Source organism: Haemaphysalis longicornis, unplaced genomic scaffold, assembly GCF_048455015.1.
Source record: "Haemaphysalis longicornis isolate Haplotype H1 unplaced genomic scaffold, Haemaphysalis longicornis Haplotype H1 scaffold_2, whole genome shotgun sequence".
NCBI lineage: Eukaryota > Metazoa > Arthropoda > Arachnida > Ixodida > Ixodidae > Haemaphysalis > Haemaphysalis longicornis.
Window position 1 is genome coordinate 266,090,167 of NW_027526295.1, and position 18,683 is coordinate 266,108,849.

Genomic DNA, 18,683 nt, shown 5'->3' on the forward strand with positions numbered 1-18,683 from the left:
CCTAGTCCGGGATGCCTTGACTTCGGCTGGCCGTCCGTGCTCGGGTCACGCTGGATATCCGGGTCCAGGCTGGCCAGGGGAGCCCTCCACTGCTCTACGGTTGGGTTGGAAAGGGGGGGCAAGTCTGGAGTTCGTTGACACTCCCATATGATGTGCTATAGAGGGTGCCAGACTGGGGACAGTAAGCGCAGAGGGAAGGTTGTTGGGTGGGGAAGATGAGGTGGAGGCGGGTGGGATGTGGGTAGGTATTTGTTTGGAGACGCCGCCAAGTTGTAGCTTCCTCTCTGGAGAGGCGCCAGTGTGGTGGTGGAAGGCTGCGGCGAGTTTTCTTGTAATGTGAAAGAATCTCTGTGTAGCCGCTCAGTGGGTGGGGTTTATCTTGAGGGGGTAGACATTGGCCACCGTCGGCAATGGCTCGGTGTACCAAATCGCGAGCCGCGGCATGAGCCGCTTCATTGCCGGGGATGGCGGCGTGTCCAGGAGCCCAGACGATGCAGATATCGGGGATTGTCGAGCAGTTTTGGAGGAAGAGTTGGGCTGATAATGAAATGCGGCCAATCTGGTAGTTTCGGCAGGCTGTCTGTGAATCGGTAAAAGTCGTTGCAGCTGCGAAGAAGAATCAAACCAACTGCAATCGTGGACATAAAACTTCGGGATGGTTGTGAGGTTGAGTACAGCTTCGCTACCTTAAAGTATAACGTGTACGTTAGTGTGAGCTTTCTCCGTGTGCACAACGTCGGCTTAGCAACAGACGCTTGGCCAACTGTAAGGCTTGGCCAGAGATATGGCAGCGCACTCGCATGGTTGCATGCATGCATTCCACGCCACTAGAGACGATTTTTCGGAGCGCACACGGCGCGCCACTCTTCCTCCTCTCCCTCACAAATTCTCTGCCGCAATGCACGAGTCCACGAGGTTGTCCGAGTCCACTTACACGGGTTCTCGGAAGAGGCCGTACTCCTGCTCCATCGTGTAGAGCTCACGCGTCAACTTCGTGCTCATGCAGGTCGCCGCCAGGTACTCGGCGTGCCCAGCGTTAACGTTTTATGAACAGAACAAATGCAAGCTTACTTGAGGCTTCCTAAGCCTTAAAGAAGTCCAACAGATAGCCCTGCACAGCTTAGTTAGCTATGGGGCCGCGGTGACCGATGTACGACTCACCTAGTATTGCCGTCACTCTAGCCATTCCCTGTTCACTGAAGGAAAGCGGATCATGGCGTTGGCGAACGTCAAAGCAGGCACATGTACCACTTTCTACAACTCGCCTACAAAACCAAATCGGTTGCGGCCCCACAGCGCTCAACGTCTGAGGATGCTCTGAGCCCACAGTGCGGTCTACCTTTCCCTCGTGTTCACTGACCAAGTTTTGCCGTCTGCTTCCAGCCACACACCCATGTTTTGAACAACGCGAGGGCGGTGATATTCCCTTCGCCCAGCATACTATATCTACGTTCTCCACACCAGAGAGTCGGACGACTGCCGTCTCCTTAGTACTCAACAGCAGGCCCAGTTTCGCGATCTCGGCATGACAAATGTACAGCAAGGCCTGAAGCTTTAATCAAAGTTACTGGCTCTAATGAGTTTTCTGCCACGACGACCAAATCGTCTGCAAAGGCCAGACCCGGAAGTCGACATCTGCCATCGAGGTTCCTGGTGCTAAATCTCAAGTGATTACCAGCCCGATTTGAGCGCTTCCGATTCAGAGCCAGTCGCATATCAAGTGTGCAGCAGTGGTGAAACTGGACACCCCTGGCGGAGTCCCTTGGCCACCCGTGCCTGTGTGGACTACGTTCGCTCTGCTCACGCGCCATCGGATGAGGTTTTATGGGCAAAGCCCCTTAGGGGCTTGGGCTGTCGGCCTCTCCTGCCATCGTCGTGGTTTCATGTAGTCACAGTAATAAAACACCGTGACACTCGTTTTCCAATGTCTCGCGCTAGAATGCTCGTACTTCAAGACACGAGACCTTTACAGCAAAGCTGTACACCTCCACTCCCCAACGGTTTCATCTCCGTGGGTAAAAACGCCAAGGCGTCAAGAATTCACTTATACACTGCATGCTTCGCCCCTCCCTAGGTTTCACGTTAGTGGAGATGGCCAGGGATTTCTAACAGCGGAGCTATTTAGCAAATCGTAATTTTTCGTGTCCGCGGTTAAAAATAACCAACGAATTTCCGAGCGGCCGCACGTGAGCACGGGCCTCGCGGCTACCACCCGGCAGTTAACAAAACCAAGGAAGAGCCTAGAACTCGTGTGTGCATGCATCGTGATGACCTCCCAGCGTCCCCTGCGCACGTTCTACAAGCCAAGCAAACCCACTTAGGGAGATTGGTCAAGATTGCGGCGACCGCCCGGTAGTTAAAAAAAACCACGAAAATGCCGAGCGCTCGTGTGGGCGTGCCTCGCGGCGACTGCCCAGCGCCCGAATCTCACGTTTGTCAAGCCAAGCATACCCACGTAGGGCGATTGGCCAACAAAGGCAAAAATTTGTGGTTGATTCCTCTGTCATAGGAATCGGTAAAACACGAAAGTGAAATGTGCAGCGAAATCTGCAGCTGAGCATTATTTGCGGGTCGGCGGCTGTCTTGTGGGTGTGCTTGACGAGCGACGTCCTGCTCGCGGGTCGCTTCGGCAAAGGTGTACTGGCGTCTGTCCGTGACGGATACGACGTCAGTGAAATTTTTGGAGTATCCCGGGACAAAACACTTTCGTGTTAAAATATAAAACCCGAAAACGAACAACCCTAAGTATAACTTACTCTTTGGTTCTAAAGGTTGCTTCCCCGCAAGAAGACTTTATGTGCAGGGGTGCACCCTTTACAGGCCGCTTGTTTCGTTGTACTGGCGTCACTTCCGTGATGGATATGACGTCACTCAAAAGTATTTGTTCCGTAATAAAACACTACCGTGTTAAAAAAAAGAAAAACCAGCGTTCGCCGTTCAACACTTTTTCGGAACGAGAAAGTCACGTCTCATCCAAGTTCCAATGATTATCACTTCCAAAAAAATGAAAGAAGCTCACACTTATAGCAACAGTGATGTAGTAAAAGCCGTTGCAGCTGCGAAGAAGAATCAAATCAGCTGCAATCGTGGACATAAAACTTCGGGATGGTTGTGAGGTTGCGTACAGCTTCGCTACCTTTAAGTATAACGTGTTAGTGTGACCTTTCTTGATTTTTTGTTTCTGTAATGAATGGAACAGCTTAATCCGAAACTTCTGCTTTTGTGTATGCTTCTATTTCACCTCTCTTTGACACCATTTTCAACGCGCTGTATTTTATTTGCCAACGCAAAAGAGGATCCCGCTTGTATTTTTAATTGAAAGAACGCTGCAATCCCAAGCAACTGCCGGACGCCCGTTTCAGAGGCGATGTAAATACCAAGTACGTCCGTGGGACGTGTGGATTTAACACCTCCGTACGTCCGTTCGGACTCCCGAAATATGATGTATTTTGAAAGTTCAGTCCCGATTTAACACTACCGTACATCCATTCGGACTTCCAAAATCTGGTGTATTTTAAATGTCTAGTAAAAATTTAAAGAATCACGAGTGTTTTATTAAAGAAGAAGCAAATGTTCCTAAACCGCACAACACCAACGCACTACCGGGCAGGTGGATTTTTTTTATTACCGTTCTCAAAAACACACGTCAAGTCAAGGATAGATTAAAAACCGTCTGCCATGCTTTGGCTGTCGGAAAAACTCCCCATAACATTAAAAGTACGCAGCTCTTTCTAGACTGGCAGCCTCGTGGTCAGGATATGTGCAATTTCAGGTCGTCCGGATGGACAAGGGCTTCTGGCTGACGACTGAAGAAGGGGGTAGGGAGACGAGTAAAAGACACGGCCCTCCCATTTGTCCCTTTCCTTTTTCATTCCGTCACGGGCACAATAAAAGTTTCTCCTACTATACTACTCAGGGTCTTGTAACTTGCGGATTTCACACAGCATAGTTATACTTTGTGCAAAGTACAGTGAGCGCTTCAGGATCGACATGGCGCACTGCCATCCTCGACCTCCTCTTTATCTTTGTCTATGTTTAATGTTGGCTAGTACGATGAATTCCTTAGTTAGTAACCAACTCGGCCAACTTAGCGCCTTAGGTGGCCTAGAGCCATGATAAGATCGAACGGCACAGTACAGATAGAAATCGTATGAAACGGGCAAGTCTTTATACCCGGTAGGCGACCGGCGCCACTGCGCGATTGCCGAGACGAAAAAAACTGGTTGTGCGCATGCGCAGACGTACCGGGTACCGTACCGGGACCGTTTCTCCGCTTTGCTGTAACTCTCTTTTCTTTCAGCAGACACGAATACGGTACGTACATGAACACGGTAAACTTCCCCCTTTTTTTCCTTTATTGCCTGTCTTTGCCACACATGTCGTATGTGGTTCTCAATTCTTATATACCATTTCCGAAAAAAGATCGTCGTTAAAGTCGGTGAGCTGCTTAAAAAAGAAATTAGGCTTAATTTCAGTAATGTACTGAAGAAGCTTGCAATACACAAGTTAGACTGTTGATGTGCAAAATCTTTTTCAATTGAAAATTAGAGTAACTTTTCTGTTTTTTCTTTAATGTTCAATTTACGCCATTGGATGCTTCGTAGTAACTTTGTACATCCACAGGTTTATGTCCTTCGGACATACGGAAATGTATATCCTTTATACATCCGTTGCTGGATGTCCACTATACGTCCGCAAACGTACATCCAAACATGGACGTACACTGGACGTACAGTGGCCGTCCAAACTTGGCATTGGCTGTTCGGACGTGTTTCGGACGTTCCACGGACGTCTGTGGTTGCGTGGGATTTTGACTTGCGTACTCAAAGTTTTGCCTCAAATATGCCTAATGTTTTCTGTGAGGTGAAGTGTTGACATGGGTGAGACAAGCCACATCGTAAGTTTTAGTAGTTTGCAAAAGCCTTGCTTATGATATACTTCGTGTTAGAACATTATTGTTTCTCCTGTTTTTTTCTTTTTTGGCAAGGTAGCTGAACCGGGTGACGGACAGACAGACCAAAATTTCCGTGTATAGCTAGTCCAAAAACTTTTTAAAAACACCGCGCCCGTCAGTGGAAAACAGCTTGCCAGAGATATGTCGTTTTAAAACGGGCAGCAGGCGTCACCTGACGCCGTCAAGCCAAGTTGCAGCCCGTTACAGCCAAAACTTAACGCTTTTCGCGGCACCTTGCGGAAACCGCTACAACTGCAACCATGCGGCAGCCCTGGCGCTGGCTCCCTCCGTCGTACCGTCCTACCTGACATGACGTTTTGCATATCCGTGTGTGGGCTTGTTAGTGCAGTCCGCAGCCCGCTATGGCTGGTGCCTCGGTGCTGCAGGGGGGATAAGAACTTGTGATTTGTGCCAAACCCACGTGTTCTCGGGCTGCGCCGTGTTGTGGCTGTGTGAACCAACTCGCAGCCCCGGCGGCGATGCGGCCTCGTTGCTAAAATGTCAGCGAAAGAAGCCCTCGAAGCCCTATGGAGTGCCTACCAAATCAAGGTAGCAGTGTTTACGGTTTGCTTGGCAGTGCGTAGACACCTGCGAAGGGAGATCAGTGGGGCAAAGCTTGAGCGAAGCGCCGCGATCGTGGTTCAATGGGTGTAGTTTGCTCCGCTAATAATCTCCGTCGAAACACCTTCGCCGCCGCACCTGCTCTGTTTTCTTCGCGTGACTCTCGCACGGGAATGTTTCACTTCCTCTGCGCAACTGACGCAATCGCAAAAGTGCTTCGTTCAACAAACAAGAAGTGTGTTGATTAAAGGGGAAGTTCAAGAAGGTTAGAACGACACTTTATGGTGGGTTGTAATTGGGCGCTAATCTGTTTTTAAGTGGGTGGATGCCAGGGTAGCGAACTTGGAGCGCTTTAGTGAAGCCGGACTTGTCAATTTATGGACGTAAAAAGATGGATCCCATACGTGTTTGAAGTGAATGTCGAGTATGTTGAACGATTGGGCCGAAAGTGTGAGCACATACATGTATCAGTTGCACCCGGAAGGCTCAATCTGCCGGTCGTTCGTCTCACGAATGAAACGTCCTTTTCAGCGGAATTCCGCTACACTATCGGAGTACATGGTGGAGTTTCGGCGCCAGTACGGAGAATGCTTGAAGGCGGACTTCCCAGCTAACCGAAGCAGGTAACAAGAACAACAAGTGTTCCCAAGGCATGATATCTCAATCGCAACTGTATGAACAATAACCAAAACGGTACTTGTGGGTACAAGCCTCGAGCTGAATAAAATGAGTACAGGCATGTCTTCCGTAATTGATGGGTATAACAGTTCCCTACAGTGTTATTGTCTCAGACATTACGTCGGCTTATTATTGTTTATTTTCCCCCAAGAGTTGAAAAGTTGGATGAACTCCAGCCGTTAGACTGTTATCTTATTGGTTCTTGCCTTGTCAACAAATGTGAGCTCTTTCGAACAATGCGTTGTGCAGATAATAAAAATCACATGTACTCTCGAGATAAAAAAAGCCCTCATTTCATGGGTTCTTACAGAACTAATTTTAAGCCTTACGAACTGAAGTTTTTCTAATGCTTCCTTTGAAGTACAGTAAAAGCTCGTTGATTCGAACCCGAAGGGGACCGTAGAATTGTTCGAATTAAGCGGAGTTCAAAGTATCGGGCGGGCGCTAGAATGAATGGACATAGTGCACACTGCGGGAACAGAACACAAAGAAGCCACCTCTGGACTCGCTGTCACTTATTAGGTGCTACAGCACGTGGCTGGCGATTTCGTAAATAATGTTCATGGAGCTCGAACAGCGAGCGAAATTAATTGATCAGTCAGTAATTTTTTTGGTTATGTTGTTTCGCATCTCCAGAAACTTGATTTGGTTTGGATTGGCAACACATTGTAATCACTCTGGGCCGGCTTCTTCTGCTAGGAGCTATGGAAACCAGGGGATCCCAGTTCGAACGAACCATTCTGGATACTGACGCGTTCGAATTATCGAGAGTTTTCCCTCATTGAAAGATACAGGGCTGCTCCGGGACCAGGGTGTCAGTTCGAATTAACCGAGTTTGAATTAACGAGCTTTTACTGTACTAGAAAATTTTCGATTGCTGTCGGTGTTGAACATCACAACGAGCCTGCGATAAGCCTGATGCAGCAAACTATGTGCCCTGCTAAAATATTTTTTTTATACCCAATTCCTTACCTGCCTAGATATACCCACATGTATAGGCAATATGTATTGTTGGGGCACCATTTGCATGATTTTTGTACTCCCTTTGCCATGCCATGTGTGCCTGAGAAGTAATAACACCGGACAACGCAAAATGGCACAATAGGGCATGCTTCTGCTGCCATGTGCAATAACGTCAGTTTGACACATCCAAAGTTTTTGTTGGAAGTAGGAACTTTCATTCAGTAACAGTGTCTGCTTCAATGCGCCCTTCGGAGCAAGCAAGATATGTTTCCTTTGCTGTCAGAAGCAGATGGTTAGAGATCAAATAATGAGTGAACGCAGGCAAGCTCCGGCAATACGGGAAGCAGGCTTCAACCCTCCATTTACTTGCAGTATTAGTAATTTGAGTTGATTGAGTGTAATGTTTAACGCGCCGACGCAACGCAGGCAATGAGGCGCGCCGTAGTGGAAGGCTTCCGATTTAATTTGGCCACCTGGGGATCTTTAGCGTGTGCCGAAATCTCGTACACACGGGAGTTTTTACTTTTGGCGCGCCGTAGTGGAAGGCTTCCGATTTAATTTGGCCACCTGGGGATCTTTAACGTGTGCCGAAATCTCGTACACACGGGAGTTTTTGCTTTTCGCCTCCATCAGAAAAGCGGCCACCGCGGCCGGGAATCGAACCCGCGGCCTCGTGCTCAGCAGCGCAACGCCTTAGCCACTGAGCCACTGCGGCGGGTAGTATTAGTAATTTCCATCTCCGTGTGCGTCACTGTGCTTCTGTACAGAACGCATGGAAAGCAGCAATATTAATATCCGCCATGGTAGTATGGTGCCTCTAGGTGCTTTACATTTCATTCCGAATTTGCTGTAAACGTAGCTTAGCACCCTGCATGACCTGTGTTTATGCAGCTTAAAAAATTTATTTGCATCCAGCATTCCACATCACACCAAGTCCCGATGGGCACAGCAATATTGTGTACACATTTTGTGGCAGCAAGTCTTGTTCCTACTTTTTGGCACCTGGGGTTAGCTTAAAAGTGTCGATCAGGTTGTACAGCTCTTTAAGTTGGTTTAAAACCTGAAGAGCTATACTCATTGCACGGTACGTTATGCAACATGCTTTTGCATCCTGGCATTTAGTTATGTAAGGACTGTTTCGTAACTATTTACTCTGTCTTTTTGGATGTCGGATGGCTTTGAGCCTAGCAGTTTGTACTCTCTCAGTTCGTTGTGTCATCTCCAAAAGCTGCATGACCTAAGTGTTGATGGTTAGCGTGTCCAGACCCCATGGGCAAACCTTTGTAACGGTGTTGGTTGAAACACGGGCTTGCAGGTCTGTCGCCAGCCCTCATCTGATCGACCTTCCCGAAGGCTTCCTTCAGGTGGTCGAGTCATACCTGAGGGACTGTTGCGATGAGTGCAACACGGGCGTCACTGTTGAGACTGTGCAGAGGGCCGTAGTGGCTGTTCAAGTGCTCAGCATATTGTCGCGGTAAGACTTGCATATACCTTCTGGTTGCCTGCACACATTGTCATTAAAAACTATTCTGTATATGATAGTAGTCACGCGGTGCTTCTTTAAAATTGAGCCTGCACATTTGTCTGAATCACCGTGTTTGTGCCAACCTAAATATTGGGTGCTAAAGGTAAACAATAGCGGAATGTTGCTTTAGAACGCAAAAAAATGTGGACTAAGAAAACCTCTTTTTTTTTGTACATTGAGCAAGTTGACGTAATGCCTTCATGTGTGTTAATGCATTTTAAGGATTTGCTTTTGCACGTTAAAGCCATAAACGAAATTTGATTTGATTCTTGTTTATTTGATATAACGAGTTGCTTGTATTTGAGTTGTGAAGTTAATATATATTTAAAGTAGCTAGTCTAACGCTTGTTTTGAGCAGAGTCAATGAACTCACACTTGTGAGGTGACAACCTCAAGGGCATGTTAGCCACACATTGCTTTTACATGTATAGCATCAGGAAACTCTCAATTATGCTGGGCAGTTTTCCACCTTTCTCTATGCTTATGTTAAGTTTCTGGAATCATTCGCACTGTATTTACGCGTCGTTGCTGTGTTTACACGATATAGAGGAAGTCGTACATTTCTGAAAATGCCAAATGTTGTTCGTGCATTGTCAGCTCTCCATCAATGCCGACAGCTTTTGTTTCTTTATTCAATACACTACAATTGCTCAGTGTATTTATGCTTATGCAGGATCGATCGTCAAATCCCTTTTCTTTGCAGTCTTTAGAGTTAGTAGGGTATTATGTAATGCGCCCAGGTCTCTCTAGTGTGTTTTCGTGCCTAGGCACCGTTAATCTCCAAATACATTTAGCTGGTGCCTTTTTAGAAATTTCGTCTTGTAATTGTGTTCGATATATGTCACATGCTTGGGCTTCCGAGCTGCATTTTATAATACAATTTGTTATGCGTACTGTAGTCAAATTTGACTTTGCTCTGTTGTTCATTGTTTTTAGAATATGTTTAGCCCGGCACAACTGCCCTATCTGATGCCATTTTGGCCAAGCTGGTATTTGAAATAGGTAGATTAATATTAAGATGATTTAGGCCATCTTCACTGCTCATCTCTTTTAACAGTTGGCATTTGGGAAGCAGGTAATGCAGGTAAATCTGTGTCTTGCTTGCTCTGCTGTCTTTTTTTTCTCTTCTAGCAACTTCAACAACATTCCGTTTGTTTCAACTAGTGAAGCAGTGCCTCTCATCATAGTAATTTCATCAGCCGTTGCCAACCAGGTGGGGCATTTTTTCACACTTTTTTGGTGCACTTGTTCTTAAACAAAGTTCTTCATTGTTCCTTCATCTTCTTTGGCACTCTTTAGTACACCCAACATGTTAAAGATGCAAATGACCAGAAGACTGCTGGTTATCTGCTATCCGTGCTCACTTTCCTCGAAGTCCTGTACGACCCGCATCTCATCTGGCAGAAGATGTGCTCCAAGTAAGTTGAGGCTTTAATGGCATGAATACCTTTGCAGCGGTGTGTTTTGTGCAGCCCTGTACTGGATATTTCCGGGGGGGCTATTTTTCTAGTCGTGGCATCATCACCGAGTGCTTGTGTTGAGTTTTGGCACTGATTTTTAAGCTCTTGATGTTTTGCAAGTGCAGAGACAGCCACTTTGTAGCCAGGAGCAGTGCTGCTGTTACATGCTGGTGGGTGCAAATTATTTGCATTCAGAAAAAAAAAAAAAATGAAAAAGGCAGGTTGCCAGCTTTTTTGCTGAGCAGCCTTTTTTGTAGTGAGCCAGTTGTTTCAGAGACATCCACAAAAAGGTGAAAAGTAATCTTTTCAGTGGAAATAATGTTATTGCGCGGAAATGCATTTGTGTGGTCAATTCTCTCTGGCTCCACATTACACGATAGTCCTTGCATTGTGCTCCTGTCAAAAAAAGCTGTGAAATCCAGTCCCGTCCGTGAATAAGATCCTGCACTACTTTGAAAAATCTCTTGCTGAAAGATCACCCCCCTTCCCCCCTCCTTTGTTCTTGCACCCTCTTGTGGTGCACTTTTGCTTAGGGTGCTGTGGTAACGATTTGGTGTTGCTTTCGGAAAAACGCAGGGGTAAATGCCCGATGACTGGTAGAACTTGCAGACTTTCAATTTGTTTGTGTGGCGGAACTTAGCAAGACATTTTTCGGATCAGTTTGTCTAACAGAACCAACCGCAAGAGCAAACTCTCGATGTTAAACAAAGCAACAGTTTGGGCTGAATGTCTAACTTTCTTCAAAAAACTACTCATTTTCCATTTCCGTGGTTGTGGGAAAATCTCGGCAAGTAAATGCGTTGCATCGGCTGACGAGCACGTGTTTCTTTCAGGGTGCCCCTGGACTCCACGAAGCATAAAGTTAGCCCATCACATCTTCACCTGGAAGTTATTCCATTTTTCTATGGTGAGCTTTCGTCTTCTCATCCAGCATTCCTTGTTAGTTTTGCTCCTGGAAAGATTTGTGATTGGGACTGAAGGCAAGCATCCTCCTGCATTGGCAGGTGTCGTGGAAGCACAGAGTAGCAGTAAAGCCGCATTTCTACTTCTCTAAGGTGCCAAGATGGTTACACCAGCAATGAGGGGCATTAAAAAAAAAAAACCATACTGCATTAGCCAACGTATCTTCTGTATCTGATGAATTTGTTTGTATACGTTGTTCTTTTTAATTGTTTGTATTTTAAATAAAGAGGCTTGATTATTAACTACGGAAAAGCTGTATGCAGTTATCAAAGTTACTCAGCCTTCATTTTGCATGGTGAAATAAATGTTTTGTGGAATAAAAGATGGTGTATGATGCTTGTAAGAATGAATTGATTGCTCTTGGCAGGGGCCACAGTTTTACGCGGGGTTGACGTGAGACGATGAGGCTTTATTCCTTGCATTTGCAGATTGCCTCTCGTCAAAGCCTTGCTTTCTGCCTGCTGCAATACAGATGAAGCTCATCCATGTCTTTGGTGCAATTATCTGTGGAGCCCAGGTGAGTGCCGTGCGCGTATGAAAATGTCAAGCGTTTGCTTCCTGCGAAATTTTCATTCTTGTTTATCTTTCCAGCAGCCAAGATTTACTTTTTTTTTAGCCTGCTTCATTGTGTCTTTCAGGGGAGAAAAAAAGAGACTAGAGCAAGCAACAAAAACTGCCTCATTCACTCGTGTTATTTTCTGACAGTACAGATTCTTTTGAGTGACAGCAGAGTCGAAGTGTATTTTTGAGCTTCAGTTGACGTGGAATTAAAAAAGTAGTCGGTATAGTAAGGATCTGCTTTTGTTTCTTTGTTGAACATCCCATGGCAGTGTGTGGTGATTCATAGGCTGAGTAAGGCATCAAAACTCCCTGCCACTGTCACTTTATTTTCTATTTGATTTGGGATGGGTTGGCGTGTGGTTGACATGTATTTTGAACATCTGTTTCATATGCTTAGTCACCTGTGCAGACGATCTGTTTTCTTTTTTCACCTTTTCTTTCTGATGTGTTATTGCTTGCACACACATTGTCTATGTATACTGGTACCAAATTTAGGAAGCAGGGAAAAGAATTGTACACTAGTACAGTCTCATTAAAAAAGTGTACACTAGAAGGGACTGACAAATAATGTGAGCATTTTAGGCGTGGAATAAAAACTACAGGGCATCTAGGCTTTCTCTTATAATGTGAGAATGCATGAGCATCACTTTTTGCAGAGTTATGTTGCTGAGTTTAGTGTCACTTAGTTTTGTGCTCTTGAGCTTCGTTTTGCTGAGTGTATGACGTCGCGAAACACACAGAATGACAAACTGGCCATATTTTGACCTTTTCACCATCAGCCGTTTTTCTTCACGCCATCTGCTTTACGTCTTTTCCTTCTCTCTGTTACCATGATCAAGAGCCTTGGTCAAGCGCTTTGTTAGGCCTATTTTTGTGCTTAGTGTTAGGTAGCCCTAACATTAAGCCTAAAACACACCAAGCAACATTAAACTCGTACATCAAGCAGCGGGCACGGGTTGACGATCTTAGACGTCAAAGTGTGACGTTAGGTCTCTTAGCTTGGCCGTCATATACCTAGGGTTGTTCATTTTCGGGTTTTATATTTTTTCAAAATTGGGGGGTTAAAATCGGGTGCTATTGTTCGAACTGATATTTGGGGAAAAATGGAGCGTTTTTGTGAAACCATTTGAAAATCCTGGTTTTTTCGGGCTAAATCGATGGATGCGCTAAGGTTTTTTTTTTTAATAACTCAACTTATTTTAGAAGGGATCATGAGCCTTTTAACTGTGATGCGTTAAAATTGATGTTCATTTAGAGCTGTTAATCGGAGGGACTTCAGTGTTTTCTTGAAAATGCTCTCCGAAAGTTGGCATTCATTTGGAAATGAATAAATAATGACAGTAAACAGCATTGGTAACTTTTAACAAATAAAACATTTTATTCACGAAAAGCTGGTCATCGATTGTACCCTCATCCTTGTTTACATACATTATTGTGATCTGCTTGCTCAACTTGTCAGTCTTCATTCGAGGCCTGTCTGATCGCTGAACGTACCTCAACTGGGAGAAGGTTCTCTCGACAACACAGCTTCCATTAGCTAGACACAACAAAGTCAGGGTAGCATTTGCCAGCGTGAGGTTGCGGGTGGTAGAGTCATTCCAATACTCAATGAGTTTGGAAGGTGTATTTGTGGGGCTTGCTTCCAGCAGGTACTGGTGAGAACGGTGGAACATCAGACCACAGTTGTGCAGATCGCTCCTTTGCAAAGGTTCGTTCGGGGAGAAATCGAGGTTAACCCGAATCTTCTGAAACGTGTTCGGGGTGTAAGAATCGGGTAAAATCGGGTTTTACCCGAAAACAAACAACCGTACGTATACCCATGTACCCTCATTCCACTGCTGTGCCAGCTGTTTGGCTGGTTATATTTTGACTTTTTCATCGTCACCGTATTTCCTTTAACCACGTTATACCCCTGCTACACTGGGGTCCAAATGTCATTTGAACCAAATGTCATTTGACTCAAATGGGTTGCTTCAAATGCCATTCAGAATCCGCCGTGCTACACTACAATTTCCATAGAGTTAATACTACTGACAATTTCGATGGCATTTGAAAGCTTTCACAACTGTTCGCTGTGCTGTAAGTGGCGCTGTTGTTGCCCCGTTCCGTTTTCGTGCACTAATACAACAATCAAACTTGGGAGCAGTCCGAGGCAGTAAAATGATATCAAATTAGAAGAGACACCAGTTTTGACTCTAAATATGGCTGTCTTGCGTTGCTTTTGTTTGTGTTTTTTGCAACTGACCCACTGGTTTTGAGAGTATGAAAATTAAATATGTTGATTTCGTATTTTAAGTAAATAAACAGTGAACAAAGTTTCACAAACATTAATATTTTGTTTGTTTTACGTACGGAAGTATTATATTTTTTATTGCCGATCAAAGACGCTGCGTCCGAGAGTGCTGGAAATGGCATTTGAAATCTTAAATGTCTCTCTCGGTGCTCATTTGGCTCAAATGTCATTTTAGCCAAATGGCATTTAAAAACATAGTGTAGCAGCACAACTTGACATTTGAGCCAAATGACATTTGGTTCAAATGACATTTAGACCCCAGTGTAGCAGGGGTATTAGTCGTTACACCCAATGGGAACGCTAGGCCAGTGTGTACTTGTGTTCGCAGCCAACGGGAATTTTGAAGACAAGTTCCTGGTTTCACTTTGTTGTAATGCGGACCTGAGGACGACGTGTATTTCACCAACTAACTCAAATAATGCGTGAGGGATGCTCACGCATTAATTTGAAGTTAAAATGCAGAGACTTCGTAAAATTACAGATGTTATAAAAATGTGTGTGTAAGCTCACATATCAGGAAGACAGATAACAAGGCTGAATAGGCTGGTTTATGCACCGGCACAAACTTTAAATAACCCATTTTTATCTTTGTCTGCTAGGTTCAAATGCTTACATTCTGACCTTTTCGCATTTTGACTGAACCTGATTTTTTTCTTGTAAGCTTGAGCGAGAACCCTTAGTACAGCAGGAATGCTTAGCTGTTAGGCTGTGTCAGGGCATCATACAGAGACATTTTACAGCCATAGCTGTCTGTAAAATTTGCAGAAATGCATGGCAGAATTCAGGTGGCCAGCTTGGCATAAATGGATCTCGATTCATCAAGTATGGGGTGCTGACTTATCAAAGTGATACCATCTACCACCTTGACCATTGTTGTTGGCCTGATGGTGGCTTGTCACGCTGCGTGACTTCATTTCCCCCGTGCAGCACAACGCTCAAGTGGCAATAAACCAGAACACGGTGGACATCCTGTTCCAGCGGTTGCGTGAGCAGGAGTGCCCCCTGGAGGTGAAGATGACGGCTGTGCGCTGCATCCTCCAGGGCATCGTCACCCTCTGTGCCTCCCCGCCCGAAGCCGTGAGCCTCTCCTTTAGTTTCTCGCAGGCTTCCCTGTGATGGCTCGAAGGAAGGCAGAAAATTGACATAAGACTTGCAGAAGGGAAAAGTTAGCTCTGTGCAACATCAGGGAAAGCATATGTGCAGTGTTCGTTTTGTCGCAATCTGTTCAGTTCAGGGGTGGCTGGTGGAAGGGAGCACGCATGAAAAATCTCATAAAATATATTCAAATTGGGAACTTTTAGTTAAATTCCAGGTTGAACTTTTTTCTTGCATAGCGTTCTAGACGAGGGGCATGGATGGTGTAAGGGTAGGTTTATTTTTATTGGTCGCGACAAACAGTTTTTTCTAGGTACATCAACAGTTCCTTCTTTTGGTTCATATTACAGTTCTCTATGACTGTCATTGTCAGAGTGTATGTAGTAACTGAATGGGGGATGACCAGTAAAGTAGTGGGTAATGGGTTTCACTACTCAGAATTCTAGACTGTTCCATTCTTATGGGCTGTTAAACTTGGAACAAGAACAAAAGCATGAAATACCCACTGTTGTGTGCTTCATTGGTTAGCACATACCTTTCAGTGTCGGCAGTATGCCACATGCCTAGAATTGTACTCCTTCTCTTCCTAGTAGTACTGGAACCCAAATGGATGTAAGACGGCCAATTTTTCTCACTCCCGTGTACTCATGGGTGTAAGGAGGTCCTTGTGCTCGTGTGTTATGTGCATTGGATGAAACACACGAAGCTGGATTGGCAATGAAATTTTCTTCTCACTTGTGGCGCAGAGAAAAGTGGACCTGAATGCGTTTGTGCGCGAGTACTTGGGGACCCTGTCAAGGCTAATGATGGAAGAAGAGAGGCCGACACAAGTGGACACTGCTCAGTGGATGATGAGTAAGGGGAATGGCTTTTTTTTTTCTTTGGTTGCATAGGTTTTGGCTGTCCCAACTGATTTTAGTGCGCAGAACCCACCACAGTGGCTCATTGGCTAAAGTGTTGTGCTGCTGAGCCCTAGGATGTGGGTTCAATCCTAGCTGGGGCAGCCATTTTTCTGATTGATGTGAATAGCAAAGACGCTTGTAGGTCAAAATTTTGGTGCACGTTAAAAGATCCCCAGGTGGTCGAAATTAATCCGGATCCCTCCACTACAGCGTCCTTCATAGCCTAGGTGTAGCTTCGGCACGAAAAGCACCTATAATTACAAATTATTAGAAGGCGCTATGTCAAATTTTATCTTTAAATGGCTAAGTAAAAAAGCCTTGCTCAAATTTTTTTGTCTTCAGTAAACTGAACTAGCACTTACTTCATGTCAGATGCCTGTGAATTGCAATCACCGAGAGGAAAAAGATTGTTCTCGTTAATAACTCCTTGTTTGGTGACTTTAGTTATTGATGTGTTGCAGCCAACATTGTCTGAGGGCCTTAAGTGATAAAGTTTTTTTTTTGTGCTTTGCTTCTTTAGGTGGCTTGCAAGAACTCTTTTCATCGAACAGTAATTTGGCCTTAAAAAAGGTGTTTCATGACAACGAACTTGTTGAACGCCTTATCCGCTCTCTTCATGGAACAAAGGTAGGTACTAAAGCAATTTGATCTGTCTACCAACAAATGTTTCAAAAGTTTTTTGTAGGTACCATCACACAAGCAGTAGAATATGAATGCGTAGCAGCTATATTAAAGTGTTTTAATGAACCAACCGATGTTTACAATCCGTTGTAAAAGGTCAGTGCTGTATTTCATCCAGTTTAAAGTAGAGAATTGAAAACTTTCGGAAAGTTCACCAATGGTCTGGCTAAATCTGGAAATCACTGAAATTTGAAAAGGCACAGGACAGGAGGGGTAGTACTTTGCTGCCCAGTTTGTGAGAAGTTGTAACTGGCATGTCTTGTGTAGGGAATTGGTTAACTGAAAATGTCTTCATGTCTGAAAATGTCTGAAAATGTCACCTTGGCTGCTTGTGCCCTTGGCAACCAGCAGTGGCCGGGGATGACGAGTTGAGCTGAAACTAAGGGACACATTCATACCAGGCGTCGTAGTCATACTCTATCTTTAGGTGTACAAATTTAACAACATTTCTGCCAGCAAGTGTAATCAGCTCTGAATTTGTGGTCCTTGGTAGGGTCCAATCCGCAAAATTTTGAGACCTATAGGTTGTATTCACTGGTGAGGCACGCATGCAGGCAGCCATGTGAGTGCGCCGTCACTGGTTACATTAAGCTCCGCAGGATGGCAGTACTTGCCTGTGCTAAGCTCATGATGTGTGTTGGACATTTGAAACGCTACCCCACCAAACACAAAGTAATGCCTGGACTCCATTGTGAGTGCGATTAATAAAATCCCTGCTGACACCACCGTTGAGAATTTGGTTGAAACGGTGCAGACGACTCACGCCGGTGCTTTTTTTCTGCGGCGTGCGGGTGCTGCGGCACAAGCCGTGTCATGTCCGTGGCCGTTTCCAGTGTTGCCAAGTGAAGAAATTGACAGCTAAACTTTTCAATGAATACTATCTATATGAAACCGGAATGCTCTTGATGGTTCTGAATTAGGTAGCAGAACGAAGGGGCTGGGTCAGGGTGAGATGCGGAGTGTCCACTTTGGCTGACCCTTTGGAGTTGTCAACAATGTAAATTTCAAGGTTTATGTTGCCTTCTTCTCTGAGTCTGATGTTGAGTCCGTGTCAAGAACTGTGTGAGCAGGGTGCCAGCCAGTTGCTTAATACCAGTAATTTCAAGAAGAGCATTCGTGACAAGGCCATCTGGGGCAAAAATTGCATTTAGTGCTGTGGTGGAGAGGGCACCAATCTGGTAGTAAAATCTAACTCCTCACTAAAAAATTGGATAGTTTGCTCGTATCTTTTTTTACGTCGTCTTTTTGGCTTTGAGCAGTCATAAAAGTTCACTTTCTCTTGTGGTTTCAGTTAAAGAGCAGCAGTGCCCAAAAGATGGCCACTTCATCTGTGCGGCTGATCCATGTCTTCCTTTCGAATTATCCTTTTGCCAAGGTGAGTATGAGCGCGTAATACTAAGCAAGTTTGCAGTGTGCAGAAATAATTTTGCTCTGAAGCACTTTAGTCCTGACAAGTGATTGACATGCGCAGAACAAAGGTGCCAGCTCAATATGTGAATGTGCTTTCGTGACGTGTCAATTGGAGTATGTCGCTGAGAAAGTGCCCTGATTCCTTTTTTTTTCGTGTTTTACAGAAGCACTTTTCAAGCATGCAGGGCTACCGCACTCTGATCGGCACTCTGAAGACAATGGGGGAGCCTCAGCAGTGCACTCTGGAAACACTTCTTGAATGGGTAAGCTCTGAGGTGGGAGTGGTATCAGCTTCATGTTGGAAGGTTGACAAACATCGCGAAAATATATAAAACGAAGAAGGAATTAAGGACATGGAACTGGCCAGCAACAGCACCTGTTTCTGTGTGTTCCAAGTTTTCTTTCCTTGGCGAGCGTTTTCCTTTCCCATGTCTTGTTTTGTTTTTGTTTGCTTGGACGTAATGGTTTTTCTGGGCTGTGAATTCTTCAAGTCCAGGAGTGAATGCAGGTGTTTCTGTAGGCTGTATGGTTGCATAAAGGTGCCATGAAGTTGTTTTCTTTTCAGAGATGAGATTTCATTCATTTCTATTTTTTCTAAGAATTGCTTTATTTTTATTAGCTGCTCTTTTGTGGGAGC

At 45.0% G+C, this 18,683-nt stretch overlaps 1 protein-coding gene across 3 annotated transcripts in view; it reads left to right on the forward strand.

The window, feature by feature from the left end:
- The first annotated feature begins 5,205 nt into the window (after positions 1-5,205).
- Positions 5,206-18,683, forward strand: part of LOC144170657 (neurobeachin-like protein 1) — a 90,634-nt gene continuing 77,156 nt past the window's right edge. For all 3 annotated transcript variants that reach the window (XM_077700586.1, XM_077700587.1, XM_077700588.1), the window contains exons 1-12: positions 5,206-5,503; positions 6,047-6,138; positions 8,472-8,630; positions 9,813-9,894; positions 9,981-10,099; positions 10,975-11,048; positions 11,533-11,621; positions 14,886-15,035; positions 15,800-15,908; positions 16,476-16,582; positions 17,928-18,011; positions 18,211-18,309. In XM_077700586.1, the coding sequence (XP_077556712.1) occupies positions 5,453-5,503; positions 6,047-6,138; positions 8,472-8,630; positions 9,813-9,894; positions 9,981-10,099; positions 10,975-11,048; positions 11,533-11,621; positions 14,886-15,035; positions 15,800-15,908; positions 16,476-16,582; positions 17,928-18,011; positions 18,211-18,309 (1,215 nt within the window). In that variant the 5' untranslated portion in view covers positions 5,206-5,452. The remainder of the gene's footprint in view (positions 5,504-6,046; positions 6,139-8,471; positions 8,631-9,812; positions 9,895-9,980; positions 10,100-10,974; positions 11,049-11,532; positions 11,622-14,885; positions 15,036-15,799; positions 15,909-16,475; positions 16,583-17,927; positions 18,012-18,210; positions 18,310-18,683) is intronic.